This window comes from Centroberyx gerrardi, chromosome 5 (assembly GCF_048128805.1).
Source record: "Centroberyx gerrardi isolate f3 chromosome 5, fCenGer3.hap1.cur.20231027, whole genome shotgun sequence".
Classification (NCBI taxonomy): Eukaryota; Metazoa; Chordata; class Actinopteri; order Beryciformes; family Berycidae; genus Centroberyx; species Centroberyx gerrardi.
The window spans coordinates 13,409,374-13,427,224 of record NC_136001.1 but is presented as its reverse complement, the minus strand read 5'-3'; the positions used below and the strand labels follow the sequence as shown (position 1 = coordinate 13,427,224).

At 40.2% G+C, this 17,851-nt stretch overlaps 1 protein-coding gene across 2 annotated transcripts; it reads right to left on the bottom strand.

Annotated features, from left to right (window-relative positions):
• Positions 1–3,462: 3,462 nt before the first annotated feature.
• Positions 3,463–12,923, bottom strand: tfap2c (transcription factor AP-2 gamma (activating enhancer binding protein 2 gamma)). 2 transcript variants are annotated; one of them, XM_071903781.1, is made up of 8 exons: positions 12,588–12,923; positions 11,371–11,832; positions 10,833–10,884; positions 9,438–9,509; positions 8,571–8,793; positions 6,610–6,728; positions 4,796–4,937; positions 3,463–4,444 (listed from the first exon to the last, which is right to left on the bottom strand). In XM_071903781.1, the coding sequence occupies exons 1-8, from the start codon at positions 12,633–12,635 to the stop codon at positions 4,150–4,152; spliced, it is 1,413 nt and encodes a 470-aa protein (XP_071759882.1). In that variant the 5' UTR covers positions 12,636–12,923; the 3' UTR covers positions 3,463–4,149. The 2 variants fall into 2 exon arrangements, with proteins under 2 accessions (XP_071759882.1, XP_071759884.1); XM_071903783.1 differs by lacking the exon at positions 9,438–9,509.
• Between the last annotated feature and the right edge of the window lie 4,928 nt (positions 12,924–17,851).

The window sequence follows — 17,851 nt, the reverse complement described above, 5'->3', positions numbered from 1 at the left end:
ATTCACTTTAAATTCATTGGTAAAGGTTTCAATATCAGACAGAATTATTGTCACACAATAACAAGAGACACATTTTGAGTCATTTCGAGTGAAAATCCACTTCTTGTGTTTACTGAATTGAGAGTGAATCGACCTTGACCCCTGCATTACACATCAGGAACTACTGTAATCAGAATGACTTGTGACTTGTGACATGGGATGTTGAGACCATAGTTTAACTCATAAAGTGGTTTCAGTGGTTGGGAGCTGCAAGCAGCGATTAGTCTGACTGCAAATGAGCCTTAATGTACAACAGATTTCAAAGGCAGTTGTTGAAGGGAAGTGGTTGGACTAAATGGAAGGGGTGAAAGTAAGCGCTAAATATCTGGGAACACGTCGAGTGGAAATGCAATGAATATGTGACATTAGTCGACGGTTGTATAAAAGTCAATGAATATTGAAAAGCTCTGTAGCCTTGTTAGCCTCCATGAATCATTATGACACACTGATGTACAGCGCTGGTCTCTCTCTCTCTCTCTCTCTCTCCTTGAGCGTTTATAAGTTTGAACAGTCATTCTGAATTGCCATCATTTACAAAATACAAATTATAAAGTACAAGTTACAAATAAATCATCAACTTGGTTTTATATGGAATAAAAAAAAATTGAAATAAAACATGAATTGAGTTTTTTTTGCCACGTTTTTCCTCTTTCCTTCTTGACTTGAACAGGCCCACATCATGTGATTTGCTGTGACCTACATAGAAAGGTCACTCAGTCAGAGCTGGCATGAAATATGACTACAGTTCAGTGAATCTGGGGTTGACAAGTAGCCCTGGGCATCCTAATGAGATCAAAAGATTATAATTTATTAGCACATCAGAAATGATCTCTGAAAATAAAAGAATTATGTGAGATTTCTTAAAAAAAAAAAAAAAAAAGGTAGTAGGTAAGCTGAACAAGTCAATGCTCGCTTCCTACTTTTCCCAGATTTATCAGGTGTGTCAGAAGAGAATTACTCACACAGCCTCACAGTGAAGAGAGGAAACTGTGTGGGCGATCAGTTAACATGTTGCCCTTGCTGTAAAAAAACAAACATAAGAATTAAGACATATTAATTGGGTGGATTACAGTCAGATTACCGGAAAACACAATAGTGTTACTGGTAGTAGGATTTTGCTTTGAAACACACGAAAATGACATCATCAAACTCCTGATGACGGTAAGCAGCGTCCAACTTTGGCACACAACAAACTTACTCTGGGGGATCTGGTAGGCAGACAATAAAGGTGAGGAAAGTAAACAGGACATGTGTTTGTTGTGTAGCTCACGGCTACAGCATCATAACAAAGCCCTGTGATGTGACACGCTGACAAACAGTGTGACAGAGAGAGAGAGAGAGAGAGAGAGAGAGAGAGAGAGAGAGAGGCCTCCGAGGCAGGGAAGTTTTGTCTCAATCGCGTTCAACCGGTCATCAAAGGCACTCAAAATCCTCCAACCTTGCACCTTTACCTATACCTCCTCTCCTTTTCTTCCACCTCCTCCTCCTCCTATTATCTCTTCTCTCAGGATCCAGTGTAGGAGCTAATGTGAGCAACTGAAGGCAGTTGAAGTCAACCGGCAGTTAAAGTCAACCGCTGCTAGGGCAGTAAGCCACCGGGTTGACAGGTCTGGTTAAACAGGTTCTGAGGGGAGAGGCTGATACTTGTTTAACTGCTAGGTATGACACACTGCTGCAGATGCATCGCTAGGCAAAAGTCCTTGTAGCATGGCCCGTTCAAATGCTGGCTTCACCCACTGATCTCTATAGCAGTGGTAGGCCTATATGTGGTGATATAGTATATGTGGCTTTCCATGAAGAAGAATGTAGATGCAGTATATTGTTATGTAATATATTTGTCTTTTTGAGATTCCGCATATACCTGGTGCTGCACTTGCTGTACTCATAAATCCAGCTATGTGTGTACTATGCTAATGCACAACTAAATGACAAATCTGTTTCAATCAGCACCGGCGGTGGTTATGTGAGTTTCTGAAACACATAAACAAAGACAGGCCACATGAATCAGCAGGGACTGGCTGGGCAAGTGATGATTAAGCAACCTTGCCCAACATGTAAATCCCATCTGCACTTCTGCATCACGTCTTTTTCTCACAGACATCAAAGGAATTGTTCTCTCTGCAGTTGTGAAACTTGCAGCACCATGTTTCCATGTTGCTCAAGCAACATTTAATTGACATTAAATATTTTTAATGCTAAAATTAAAAGCGGATCAATACATTATAAGGGAATATACTTGCTCCAAAGACAAGCACAGGGAATGGTAAGGAAAGAGGAAATTTCAGTGTATAAAAAAAATTAAATGCAAACTCCAGCAAGCTTATGCAGATGTGAGGCTCTGTGATAGGCTACAGGTACGCTATATACTATATGTGCCAAAAGTTAATGTAAGTTAAAACATAAACAGGCCATTTCTCTGCTCTTAGCTGTGCACATCTCTGCCTATCACATGATGTGTTTTTGAGGCCTCCGCATTCACCGAGCCACACAGCCTATTTGTGAAGCTAAGTGAGAGCAGATAATGATGGCCACTGTTCCCATTAGTTTGGGGATTTCTTTGCTTTTTATGAATAGGAAAATCTTCAAACACATGACTTAACCATCATCTGTGAAATACTGCTCAAAAATAGGTTACAGAACACTAGTGCTATCCATTAACAAACTGTGTGAGAGTGTGTGTGTGTGTGTGTGTGTGAGTGTGTGTGTTTGTGTGTGTGACCAAGGCAATATCATTGAGTCATTGAATCAGGGTTGAGTCTTTTATTATTTTTTTCTTGAAACTTTAAAACAGTTTTTACACATTTTCAAAAAAGTATATCATACCCACTTCCTAACCTCTACTTGATAAAAAACTAACCCATTTATAAAAGTTTAACACATCATAAAAAGTTAAACCATACACCAGAATGATACCATTATTTACATAAGCCCATTAAATTACAACATAAATTAGAAAATATTTACATCCAGGACAAGACACTGGATAAAATTCTATGTTTGGAATTCAATGTCTAATTAGAAACATTTTTTAAAGAAAGAAATATATACATTTACACACACACACACTCTCACAACATACACTCTCAGGGGGCTGAATTGGTTGTAGGTTGATATCGACACGGGGATCTTTAGTACTAAGGATGAGGAACACCTAACATGGTCACAAAAGCAATGTGTTATAATCTACCAGTTCTTAAAGACAGGTTTTAAAGATAAAGTAATAATGGAAGCATTGCTATGCCTGTAATCCACATGAACACTGAAAAGGCTTCTATTATAAACCGTCTTTAAAGTCTCTGGTTTCTGACCAAACACAGACTGACAAACCAATAATCATCTTTTCTCATTCAGGCCTACATAAGATTTGAATCAGCTCCCATGAACAAAGCACAATAACACTGGACCTATTTTGAAGTGGTTGTAAAAAAATCAAGCACAAAAAGAAAAAAAAAAACAGAAAATGAACTGGATTTTCTTCTCTCTCTTTCTCATATAAAAAGCGTCCTTTGGAAGTCCATTGGGATCTGAGCACCGCGGAAGAGACACAGGAAATCAGCGGATTTGCCTCCAGACAGAGTAGGAGGGGGGGGAAAGCTGAGAGGAATTCACAGCCACAGCAACTCATCTTGAAATGATGTCCTCTAGGAAGGAAAAAAAAACAAAGTCTGCACTCTGTTCCCTTCCTCCTCTTGTCAACAGAGTGCAGGTCCCATGGTTGTAGCACTGACACATTGGCCACTGTATGGTACTGTGTAGTGCTTGGTATGTTATGGCGTGTTATATGTCCTGGGAGGTTGGGCTCCCACTAGGACCAGTCAATGAGCATTCACCACACATGCCAACACAGACTGATTTCTCATATAACGCAGCCAGTGGCGGGGGAACAAAGTAGTGACAAAAGTTCTTAGAAATCCTCAACTTCTCAAAGAATACGATGCAAATTCAACAGTGTGAGAACACACACACACACACACACACACAAAATCAGTTCTCATAGATCAAAATGACAATACTAAATAGTGATTTAAAAAAAAGTCCAAAAAAGGGCAGACAGGGTAGAGATAAGGGATCGAGGGGTTCTCAAGTTCATAAGGATTCTCCTTTGAGTTCTCATTTCCTGTGCTTCTCCATTTTGTCGGTAGATTTGCTTCCACTGTCTGAGGATCCCTGGGTGTCGCTGCCAGAGCTCAGGTACATCTTGTCCACTTGTTTGAGCGCCTCGTTCAGGTAGTTCTGAAGCGAGGTCATGGCGGCGCAGATGGCCGGAGAGCCGAATCCATGGGTGATGAGGCTGAAGTGGGTCAGGCAGCCTTGGATTCCAGGCTCCAGGATGGGCGCCGGCCGCGAGTTCCCCAGAGGTGAGCGGTCCTGAGTGAGCAGGTCAGTGAACTCCTTACAGATTTGCCTGAAACAGACAAAAGAGAATGGTTTTTAGAAGCAGGTACTCAAATTAACTCCTGGACTCATTGGGGTTTGAGAAAAAATAACATACATTAGAATGCAAGTAATGAGAATCACATGCATAAAACCTCAACTGACACAATTTTTAAGTTATCAATCAATGAATACTATGAACCCTAAGCTAGCAATAGCAAAAAAACAAAAAAACACACACACATTAAAAGGGTGAGACATCAGAACTGATTAATGGACAAAATCATTTGAAATCTCTAGGTATATCAACCATATCAAAACTTGGCATATCCTCCTTCGCTAGAGGTTTTTTATGCAGATTAGAGCTGAGGTTGACACTTACTTGGCAGCGAGGAGCATGTTCTTGCGAGAGTTGACCTCATTGCGCTCCACATGCGGCCTGCCCAGGTATTCAGCAATTGCCTTTGCAGGGAACTCGGTCTCACACACGTAGCCAAAGTCTCTTGCTAAATGAACAGCTTCACCTATTGAAAACAAAAATATATGAATAAAACAGAAAAATATAAAGGAACACAACGAGACACAACGAGTTACCTGCAAACCCAGGAATGTTACTGAGGTCCAAGACAACATTGAGGTTAACACTTGGCTCTTGCTTTTTAAGACTGAGAAAAGCTTTACTGTGTGGTCCCAAACCACCCTGCTACACTAAGCCATAGAGTAATTTGGATTTTGAAGACTGTGTATTAACAAATAAATAAAGTGACAGCATCACGGCATGTCCATTGGCCCACTGGAAAAAAGATAAGAGGGTGAGCAGTGTCCTGGACGGATCGCCGCTTCATCAATTTATCAGAGTACAACGTTACAGCAGCAACCCATTTAGGAGCTGATATGCACAGGCGGCAAGGCACACTGAGTGAAGCAGTTGAGCAACACAGAATAATCAGCTGTGCTCAGTCTTCTAGCTTGGGGGAGGAAGAGCTAGTGAGATGAATATATTCGCGTCTTTAGGGTGACTTGACTTGCATGGTCATAATGGGCTTATGTGGATAAATGCTAGCAGAGAGTGCCCATGGCACCGACAGCACCGCTTATTGATAGACACGCACATCACTTGAGGATACGGGCGGCTATTCAGAAGCACAAGCTTTAAGGTCAGCTGGCCCTCCTGGCGAGCCGTACACAAGATAACAAGCCTTAATTCAGCTTTGAAGGTCTCTAAATAACACAAGCCTCCAGTCATTCTCCTGCACAGAATCATCAGCCCATTTATAAAAATTAGGCGTGTAGAGAGAGCGAGAGAGGAAAAAAAATATTCTACCTTAGCCTGGGGCAGGTAGATGTGATTAAAGTGATATCGCGAACATGGTGATGCGTCATTGTCTAGCCGAGGTATGACTGATGATGCTGTTTTAGCATTGGAGGTATTAAAAAGGAAAGGTTTAGGTGTCTAGTCTGCATTATTACCACAGAGCACAGAGAGAAAAGAGAATGTCTGAAATAAATTCCAGATCCTTGAGACAGATGTTAAAAGCGTGAAGATCTGTGGCCATTTTACAGGATGCAGACATTTCATGGAGGAATATATCCAAGAGATTGTGTAGCCCACAGTAAGTCCAACTCTTTTGGGTTTGTTGTATTTTAATTGTGTTTGTGGGTACAATATAATATAGGGTAATACCACAGCGATAGAATCCATACAGACATATTTCGGGGGCTATTCTGTTGCTCCTTAGGTCTTAAACAGATGTTTGCTAACCTCAAAATGTCACAGATTGAGTTACAAAGGATTATGTCATGTCTGCTTTGATAGCCAAAGACAGAGGACAACCAACCTGCCTTCAAACATCAGCTCAATCACTCTGATTTCGGCCAAAATGGAGGGAATCACCATGGGAACAAGAGGACCACTACAGCTGCAACTGACAGACTAGTAAATGGAACACTGTATTGGAAACAGTGGGATAAGAAACCCTTATGACAATCGCATTGGTCCCTGCATCTATAAGTATTTCAACGACAAATGGTGTCTTGAGAACGACTTGAAATATGGAACTTACAACACACATTTGCTATGTGGAGGAGATTCACATTCTCACATTCTCACACTGTTACATATCTGAGCAGCATTCCAACTGGTGCAAATAGCAATTACACCATAGAAGGTGCTATGCGCTACTGAGTGACATGTACCTTCAACTAGTGCAGTAAGTAGAGTGACGTTAGCTGCCTTCCTTCTTCCAGCAGGCAGGTTGAGCCCAATCTTATCCAGCTTTTCTCTCAGAGAACGGCCACCATTCTTCGACTTGGCTCTGCAGAGGAAGAACAAAAAATAAACATACTGTATATTAAGATTTCCACAGTCATTCAGACACAGATTATCCAATATATTCGCTTTTTTTCTCCCACACTGTAATAAAGTTTGCAGGAAGAGTTCATGGGGAAATAAGAAACCCATATGGAATTGCCACTCTCTTTCTACATTCTCTCTTATTATCTTCTGTTTGTGATTCTGTTTGTTTTAGCACATCCATAAATTAGGAGGACAAAAGAGAATGGATGTGTATGATTAATGATGACTCCACACTACGCTACAGTACGCTATCACACTCCGCTTTCAACCAGACTCCAGAGTTTAAAGTGCTTACAAATAGCCTGTCAGAGGAGGCTTCGCCCAGAGCGCTCATGCCTGTAGAAGGGCTCATCATACACTTCTGAAAACAAATAAATCAAACGCAAACAGGCTCTGATACCACTCCTGACCTAAAAAACACTAGACGCAATTGACGCTTCCACACAAAGAGCGTAGCAGAGAAATCGTTCATATACACGTTCGCAGAAACACTCAAATTCCCCACTTGCCATAGCCGATTCGGTTTTCCGCATGACTGACGGGCAAAGCTCTCCCTCTCCATGGCGGGTGAGAGAGGCAGCATCTTTAGGGAGGCATGTGTGTATGACTGCCCCCACCCCTCCTTCCCCTTCTCCCCCTCTCCCTCTGCTAACTAACCCCCTCCTATTGCTATATGACCTACTTAAAAACGTCTCTGATTGTGTGTGTGTGTGTGTGTGTGTGTGTGTGCGTGTGTGTCTGCATGTCAGCATTAACACAGGCACATGGGAAGTGGCAAACATGCGCTCCCAGCACAAAACGCAGACAGGAGAGCTCTGGTCAGGGGTGTGTAGTGTGTAACCCCCCAGTCCCTCAACAGACTGCCATACTAACATATGTGGCATAAGGTCAACTGCTCTGCCACAATTAAACCTACCCTGCTGCAACCCCGCTATGACCCCTGACACACACACACACACACACACACACACACATACAGTACATAAACATATATGTATATACAGTATATATATATATATATATATATATGTATATATATATATATACATATATATATATATATATATATACTGTATATATATATATATACATATATATACATATATATGTGTATATATATACACACATATATATGTGTGTATATATATGTGTATATGTACATATGTGTATATACAGTATATTTATAGGCCTATGTGTATTTGTACTGAAAGACACAGGGCATTGTGGGTGTGTTATTGTGCACAATACACAAAAAACACACCCACGATGCCCTGTGTCTTTCAGATTGGTGCTAACTGTGTTGATGTAATCCCCAGAGGAAGCAAAGAGAACCAAAATTGCAGACCACACAAAGAATGTCACGAACCTTGTAAAACTGATGAGCCGGAGCAACTGAGCCAAACTGTGCTCTTAGAAAACCCTTTTCCCATGGACTGCTGAGTTTTAGTCTACAGATCGCACACAACGTTAAGAGCTGCAATGCATAATGCCTCAGTTTGATGATCATTCAGATCTGAGGCTTGCTCTACAATCCTGCAGACAACCTTATTGACATCTACATCTAGATAACAGACAGTGATACAATACCAAGGAAACAAATTATGTTTGGGTCGATTAGCCTTGGATTTTCTGAATCAGTACCCATTGTCTTGTTTCTAACACATCCACTCAAGTAGCTGAAGCACTATCGTAGGCCTGTGCTATATTAGAGCCTTAGACACTTTTACAAATAGCAACAACAGTGAAGCAGTGTTAATATCAGTCCAGCCCGCTTTCATTTCGAGTGAGTTTGAGCTCTGACCTGCGCAGAACGCCTCCCAGCAGCGATGCGTTGAGGCACTCCGGGGGCGAGAGACGTCTCTGGACCTCGGCCACAGTGACCTTGTACTTGGAGGTGGAGCTCAGCAGGGAGAGGCGGCCCGGTACGGAGCAGAACACCTCTGTGGGGTTGGATACCATGCCCAGCAGGGACTCTTTCTGGAAGGGAAGACCCAGCGCGTTGCCTTTGGGCAGAGTGACGGGGCCTGGAGGGCAAAGCAAAAAAATGAGGTGAGGATAAATTGAAAAGTAATTAAGGAAAAATAAAAAAATAAAAAAGACCTGAGATTGATGCGTCAGATTATGGCTGCACAATATTATTTGTGCACTTTTCCTGTATACATACTGTATACCCTAAACATCATCTCTTCTCAGTGCAACATGGGATCTGTGTGTTTTTTTGTTGTACCTAGTCACAAAGTAAGAGTGTGTATGCAGCTCTGCACAGCTGAGTAAAAACAAAAATGTCTGTTACACATTGTACAGTAAAGCCAATGTCTGGTGTACAAAACTATACAAGAAACAACTAGGCTTTTGACATTTTGTGGTTTTCCCAACATAGGATGCCTGAGGTTTAAGCAGCTAAAATTCGACACACCATCCACAAACAGGTACACACATACAGACTGCCCCTCGTCTAAGCAACAGATACTCCTTAGTACCGTGTATAGCACTGGGTCTCTGTGACTCTAGGGATTCTAGAAAGTTTATTACGTTTAGCTGGTCCTAATGTCGGGAGGTAATTTGGTTCAGAGATTCAAATTTTTAAAACCCCCACAAAGCACTGACAGGGTCATCGGACAAACAAACAGTACAGCACACTACAAAACATAGCTATCTTCATCCTCACCCGCAAGAATGCCCCCCTGATAATAAGTCCTCTGTAAGCGATCAAGGTTCCTGCCACCTCGTAGTCCTAATACTGAGACAGAAATCACAGAGTCACATGAGTGATTTAAGGTTCCTCTGGGGCACATGGCTGGGAATGACATGCCATTGTTTACAAGTGGAAACCTAGATTGCCCATAGCGTGCCCTTGAGCATGGGAACAATATAATGAGTCATCGCCGCTTTCCGTAACAAACGAGGACTGGTTTCTTCATTGCGCTGTGCAAATTGTTTTCTGCCTGCAACTATGCATCGTAATATTATCACATGTTAATTCGAAAAAAGGTCACATTATTTTCATCGTAAAATATTCCATAAACATCATCGAAAACACCACATCTTTGTGACAATTGTAATTTAGTTGGTGGCCTAGGACATTTGTCAGACATAATAATGGCAAACTAAAGCATTTATAATAACTTGCAAAATGAAAAGTAAAACCTGTACATCTTCATATCATTACACATCACATTATAATTATATACAGCTTATTTATACAATACAATTGAATTTCCCTCTGCGATAAAGTACTGTCTGTCTGTCTGTCTGTCTGTCTGTCTGTCTTTATATGCTTCCTATAAAGCTACGGAGCTAAGCAGTAGATAAATGTTGCTCAAGCTAATCTTGCTCTGACTCAAAGTCTGTTTAAAGAAGACCTGACGACAAAACACAGCGGGAATAAGTTCTCGTTCAAAACAGTTCATGTCCTAACAGATTACCTTCACATGCAAACCTAATGCCACACCCCACCAAAAGCTGGTTCTGCAGAGTCAACCACAGCTTCAAGATCAACTCATAATTTCCTGTTAACGTCCTGAACTAAAAAGAGCCGCGATTGCCAGCTTAGCCTGGCCTAAAGATTATCCAAAGCTTTCTCTTCTCTCGCAGTCAACACAGAGGTTGTAAGATTGCTCAACTGCCATGTCTTGTCAGCTAGCCTGGCATTTTTTGAAAAGGATCTTTTTTTTCCCACTGGGCATCCATTCAAGCACATTCAGCACTAGAATAGACTAAGGATCATACCAAGCTTAGTTAAGTGCATCTCATGACTATGAGGATTATCACTGTATGCAGTGCAAGTACAAATACAAGACTCCTCCTTTGCTGTACTCTCTTATTGAGTGTCCTGACATGCCACTCTACAAATAATTGTTATGACATTTCAAAGTATGTGGATAGTGGAAAATATGGCCCTTGCAGTAAATTTCCAGTTCCTGCCAGTAGTTATTGTATCTTTATTTGTTTGCATAAAGGCACATGTACCTCAGGCAGTGTTTTCCCAAACTTATTTTCCCTTTCAAATAAACAAAATTGCTGCTCTTTTACAATATTATTAAGAAATATGAAATAAACTCACCTTTTTTGATGACTGTCTGATCTGCCATAATAATACTGTGGTCATCTACATGCTGATAAAAAAAAAAAAAGAACAGAAGTAACAATGAGCAATTGTACACATTCTCTTTTCAGAAGTACTTTAAAATAGGGAATTAGGAATTAGGAATTTAAAAACCACTAATGAGAAGAACTGACATAAATTACTGCAGGCTAAAGCTTTATGTGAGACAAAATTAGCTTTGTGTAAAAAAGGGTTACCAATCAGATTCTCTCTTTCACTCCCCATCTCTCTCTCAAGCACACTCTCAAACACACACCCAAACAAAAAAAAACTATAATATTCCTATACTCAGTGGCAAGTTGATAGTGACCTTTTAGTATTTTATGGCATTTTTTTTCTCCTCCTATGATATCATAATAATATTAGGGATGTTTGTATGGTATCCTTCTAAAGTTTATCATAGGATCACAGGACACACACACACACACACACACACACACACCTTTGCCTAATGTGAATTTCAAATAAAGTGATCATCTCAATCAAAGCCACTCACTTGAACATCCTCCAATCCGTGGCCCATATCATGCATTCCCATGTTATCGCCAATGACCGACGACTCTATGCTGTGGACGTGGGGGGGCAGCAGCTCCGGCCGGCGGAACCCTTCCCTCCTCACCCCGGACGAGCCTCCCTCCAGGCCCAGAATCTGACTCGCCAGTCCGCTCCTCCCGTGAGCTCCGAGCCCGTCCTGGCCCTGCCGACCGGGCCACGACTGCTGCTGGTTCGACGACGGCGACTGGTGTATGGAGTTGATGTTAAAGGGGTCGCCGAGGTGGGAGTAGGGGTCACTGGACTGCGGGTACGAGATGGGCTGGTAGGGAGGCGGGAAGTACGGCGGCTGGAAGTCCGAGCTGGCCGAGTGTGAGAGAGAGGGAGACGGGCTGTAGAGGTGCTGGCTGACCGCGGGCAGGTGAGGCAGCCTGGGGTTCCCATTGCTGCTGCCGTCGTGCCTTTCCTGGGGACAGAGGAGACAGACGGGACAGCTGATAGAGATGACAAGACGATGGCAGGTCTTGGTGACATTTTGTCCCTTCAGGGAATCAAGTGGCTGTCATGACTCGGCATGTGCCCTGTGGTAGCCTAGCCACTGAAGATCAAGCTTCAGAGGACAGAACTGAATGCATTACTGTTTTAATTTAGGAAATGATTCCCTCCTCATTACGCATAAAACTTCATTACGCATAAAACTTCATTACGGCGGAGGTTATGCAAGTAAATTCACTGTAATCACACTGGAAATGGGTTCACATGTGTTAACACAGGAGCCAGGAGTTAAATTCATTGTAATAAATGATGCTACTTTTTGTGAAACAGACGAGCGTATTATTTAGGAATAGGTCAAATAGGAACAGGCCTATTTCATTATTTAAATTTTATGAATTGTTATTATTCTTATTCGTATTCTTATTTTCTTCGCCGTTGGAATAATAATTATACTGTGAAATTAAAATGACAATTGCACCTTTTTTCACCTTTTATCTCATCTCTTTCAAAATTGACCCTTTTTAGCACCTCTGGCTACCGTGCGAAAGGTCTGTCGCCTATAAAAGCTCACATTATATTGACTGTTTGATGGCTCCCCACTTATAGCCTGGCAATCTTTAGTTTGGCATATAAAAAAAAAAAAAAACACATGAATTTCAAATTGTTGTTCGATGTTACTCAGAGAAACACACTTTTTCTCCTTTTCGTAGCTCTGTCAAAACTCACCTCACAGTCATCCTCATACTTCACGTTGTCGGCTAGTTTCCACAACATAGTTTCTGACAGAGAAAAATGTTCTCAGTACAAAAAAAACAACACAGATTGTCGCCTGCGAGTTAATCCAGGTATGAAATAAAGCGCTTCCTGGAAATCATGAATTGCCCTCTTCTTGTTCAGCTGAAAAAGCAAGCGGCCGAGGAGCGAAGTTGTGGGTGAAGGTTGAAAGTGCGAACTGACCGACTGACTGACTATCCGACCACAGATATAAGTCTACACAGCAACTATGAGAGAAAATAGTAGTTGTCAAGCAATATCTCCCCCTTCTCCACTCGATGCGGTCTGTACTTCTGTTATGGAAGTAGGCGAACACGTTGCATATAAGAAACTTGACTCCCTCTTATGGACAAAGTAGTGATGTTCAGTCCTATACTGCAAACATGGGCATATTGTACTATATCTGCGGGGTGGGCGTTGCCTTTGTGATAATGCCATTGAAAAGGAAGATGAAGACATTTCTGATTGGTTATTGGCGGAATAACGGTCCAATCAAACTTCTGTCCGTCTGTAGGCTACAGCACAGGGCTTATAGTTAAAACACAAGGACTATGCTTCTCGTGCCGTGCAGTGAGAGAAACTTTTCACCGCCCAGGCCAAGTTTGTTTCAGTGTGTTCGTTTAATTTCTCTCCCCTCTCCAAAGCTTCAAATTCCTCGTCAGTAACTTGCACAATAGCGCTTTGAACTTTGTGGGATGACACCTGTAGGCCCTCTGGTTCAGGATCAGGTAGCCTATATTGTAGGCTATTCGTCATTTAGTCATTCTGAAAGGTTATCTAAAATGATTCAAAGTTATTATTCTCATATTCCCCTATTAATTTCAGACATTAAGGGAACAAGTGATTTTGACGTGTTGCTAGGTTACCACTAGCCTATCTGATATGTCTGCAACTGATAGGATTTTGTGACAGAACGTCAACAACGCGGACAGGTATTTTTGCAGTGAGGGGTTGCTAGGTTACGAGTGCCACTGGTGAGATGTTGACACTCAGTGGAACGCCTCTCGGCCAATCATACTGCCCGATCGAACTAACTGTTGTACAATTTTGATTGTATTATTAGGAAATGGGTCTGAAAAGAGAAGAGAAGAGACACGTGCTATGCACAATGATAAATAACAAATGTGTTATTCATTTTCACAGTTATGGTGATGAAATTGTTGTCTTGATGATCTTGACAAAGAGGCTGATAAAGTCAGAGCCTACGTCAGTATGGCTAATTAGGCTATTTGTATTAAAATTGGTGTCTAATTACTGTTAATGACAACAACCGTAATTATTAACATAATCCTTATTTATAACTAATAACTAATAATAATTGAATAATTATTATCACAAATATTACCATGATTATTATTATTATTATTGTTGTTGTTGCTATCGTCATTATTATTATTATTATTATTATTATTATTATTATTATTATTATTTGTAGAAGCAGTAGTGGTAGTATACCACTAGTAGCAGTAGTAGTATAGTGGTAGTAGTAGTAGTAGTGCTGGTGGTGGTGGTGGCGGCGGCAGTAGCCTATTTGTATTTTCCATTTGTAGTTTCTATTATTACTATTATTATTATTATTATTATTAGCCTATTATCATTATTATTACCAGTAGGAGGATGAGTAGCCTATGTTCTTTTTCTCTGTCCTGGTTATCTCTTTAATTGACCTGACTTTATCCTTGTATTGTATAGGCTTGTATTAGGCCTACCGACTCAAAATGATTGAGCCTGTTCATGAGCACAAAATCAACAAGATTTCAATAAAATGCAGCATTCTGACCTGAACGCCTAAACCAAATAACTCTTTAAGACCTATTAAAATAAATCCATGACATTTGCAAAGATGTCGGTGCTTCACAGTGGTGGTTTGGTGTTTTCAAACCACAATAAGCCTGAGGGCTTTGCAGCATCTTTCTTTCAGAAACCACTAAAGCTCAAGAGATCTCAACAAGCATCTCTTTCTTAACTTCATTAACATTTTTGGTGGAGCTTCACAAAGTCCAAAACAAGGCTGCTTTGAAGCTTTGATATGCATCACGCTCCAAAATGGGGACAAAAGGAGTCTTTTTTTTTTTATAAAAAGAGACCCACCTATGCATCTTTTTGTTACGTTTTATTTTGTTTTTTAGGACTATTTTTATTCACAAACCTTTCAAATTCAGCAGTTGTTACAGCACTTTCCTCCTAAATAGAAACAAATCCCAAGCGTGGCTGTGTTTCCTATGTTCATTACATTGCGGCCTAAATAATGAACATATAGAAGGATATTTCATTAATTGGTTTTGCGGGCTATAAATTGACTGATAATCTACGTGTCAGATTATAATTTGTGAGATTAATGGACAGACCCAGGATTTTTTTTTAAGGATAACAGCCTGTTGCGTCCATCCAAGCTGTTATCATCGGCTCTGCATGGGAACAACAGGATGTGGGCTATAGGATTATAGTGGCGTGTTGGTCCTTGGCTTGTGATGTGAAGCAGAAGTGAAATGCTCACTGATTAAATGATCTTTTACGTTGGAATAGACACAGAGCAGACCTAAACGAAGTTAGTCACGCTTGGCCTGACGGTGATGTTTTGAACAAGCTTGATGCACAGCTTGTCATTTTAATGACAATCAGTTACAATGACAATTGGTTTAGCCGATGTCAAGTTTAAGGATTAAACGGATCCATGCCGAGTAGAATTAAAAATGTCACAGAAGTCGGTGGGCAGCTATTAGCCTGCTGAATAGTGATGTTTCAAACGATACGATACTGTCCATAGCATAGGCTACAAGAATATGATACCAGCCTATAGACTAATTAAATATGAGAGGGAAACGACACTCAAAGAGAATGATAGGCTAAGGTTGCTATTCACAATAAAGTATGGTCCTCCGTTTAAGTTTGTAATGGAAAATGCGATTTTTACTCGCTTTATAACGACCTCTAAGGAAAACAAATCACCATAATATTCCTATAATATAGGTAGCTTACTTATAGCAGCCCTATATGTTTGTAGTAAGCTATTCAATAGTTAGTGACCTTATCGTTCTTTATGACATTTTGAATATCCTATCGTATCCCTATAATATTCCTATAGTGACTGATAGTTTGGCTGATATTTGTTACTTTCACTGCAGTTCTGTTTCCTGGGTCATAAAAAGAAAAAGAAATAAGTAGAGACCCATGATTCCTAACCTCTTTAAAATGAATAAAAAAGAAAAGCTGTAGAGACCATGCTTCGGCCATAACTTTGCATTCACCAGTTTGTAGCCTCAAAGCAAATTAGTGGAAGTTTTTGAGAGAACACAGCCTTGGTCTTATTATTGACATTAATCACAGGCTTTTCAATGGCGGATAGGACGCTGAGCCATTAGAAACAGGTGATTAGAGGTGGAAAGTAATAAAACATTCCTAGGCGCGGCACCAGAAGCGATAAATATGATGAACGTAGACTACTTCAGGCACCTATAAGTGGAAAATGCATGAATGAACTCACCCTCCAGTCTATCCTGTCCAGTACAGACATCTGAAAGGCTCCAGTAGCAGTAATTCCAGCGAGACGCAGCGAATGAGTGAAACCACGAGAGGTCTACATTGCCGACTTCACCTGGTGATCCTGCAGTGCGCATGCGCCTGTGCATTACACCTGAGTGAGGTAAAACAAAAAAAACCCATCTCCCTCTAGTTCCTCGATGACATCTGACATGTATTATGTTGAATAAAGCAGCACCCATAAGCTGAATTAAGAAAAGAAAAAAAAAAACATACAAATCTATTTTAAAGGAAAAAATAACATTATTCCTTTGAATTATTGAAAACAATGGAAGCCTAAGTTTTTAACTCACAGGGTTATAACAAATAAAATAAAGATGTATAACCGGGGTATCACCCAGGTTTAAAGTCATTTCGTTCTTCATAATGATTATTCATTGTTGCATAAAGCTATTGATGAGGGGGGGAAAAAGAAAAGAAAAAAAAAACAAGTCATAGAGAGTCTAATAAGGGTTAAAACAACATTGGGAAATTTTAAGGTGAGGTAATTCCACCCTCAAAACCGCATTGCCCCAGGCTGACCAAAAGAATCTGCTTTCAAAAGCCACTGAAGCTTTTTAGGCCTAAAATGGCTGTTGTTATCTGATCTCCCAAATACTTCAGCTTAAACTAATGAACAGATCAAAGTGTCTTTGGCATGTGTTGCAGAATGTAGCTTATATTGTGTATTGAGAAAATAAGCGTACCTTTCTATGCAATGCAGGCCTATTTCACCTGTCAGAATCACACGATTAATTAAATGGTCTAGTTTTCAAATGATTAGAATGAATTGGAAATGCTAAGCGCTTCTCACAAATATCGAAACTTGAATTTTAGAAGTGATTAAACTTAATTTCCAGCTCCAAACATTTCTTCATTTTTTATCTATGAAACATATACTGAAAATAAGTTGCAAAAGGGTTAACTGCCAGTGTGCTTCCAACTGTTTTTTGCGGGGTTTTTTTTCCATAGTAATTAGTAGCTAAAAAGCAATAATCAATTTATGTTACACAGATCTATTTTAACTTTATATACTTTTTTAGTGTTTTTTAGGCTAAGTATGATTCCTGAAGGGTACTCGGTGATGCAAAACAAGCTTTTCACATTTCTTTGACTTTATCTTAACTCAAATCATGTCTGCTGTACTTGTGTTGAAACATGAATAAACCTTTATAAAATCTATTTACTTAAAATGAACATTTGGATGGCATATTAATTAGTGTATCAAAAGTTGTGCAAATTGCAAATCAATTTAAGAGTGAAATTACGCTATAAATACTGTAGTCGTTCTTCTGCTGAGTCCACAAACCACTGCTGCTCCATTATCTACTGACAATTCTGGGTTCACTTGTATGGCTGCCCAAGCATGGATTTATAGCCATTAATAAAGCCATTACAACGGGGACCTGTTTGATACTGAAATATATGAAATAAACCAAAAACCGTTTAGAAAATGCTTTTCTTGTTCATTTTCTTTGCTCCTGGGCAGTATACTACTGACATTATGACAAATGGAAAAAAAAGATGACATATGCTTGGACTATGTGGTTGAGTCTTCTTATTGATGCACTATTCTCTTGCAAAACATATTGTAGAATTCAAAAGTGTGCTGAAATATTATGTGTAGAGAATCAATGACAACCAACAATAAAACATGACATAGAGTCTGCATCTGGATGAAGACAAGAGGATGCAGT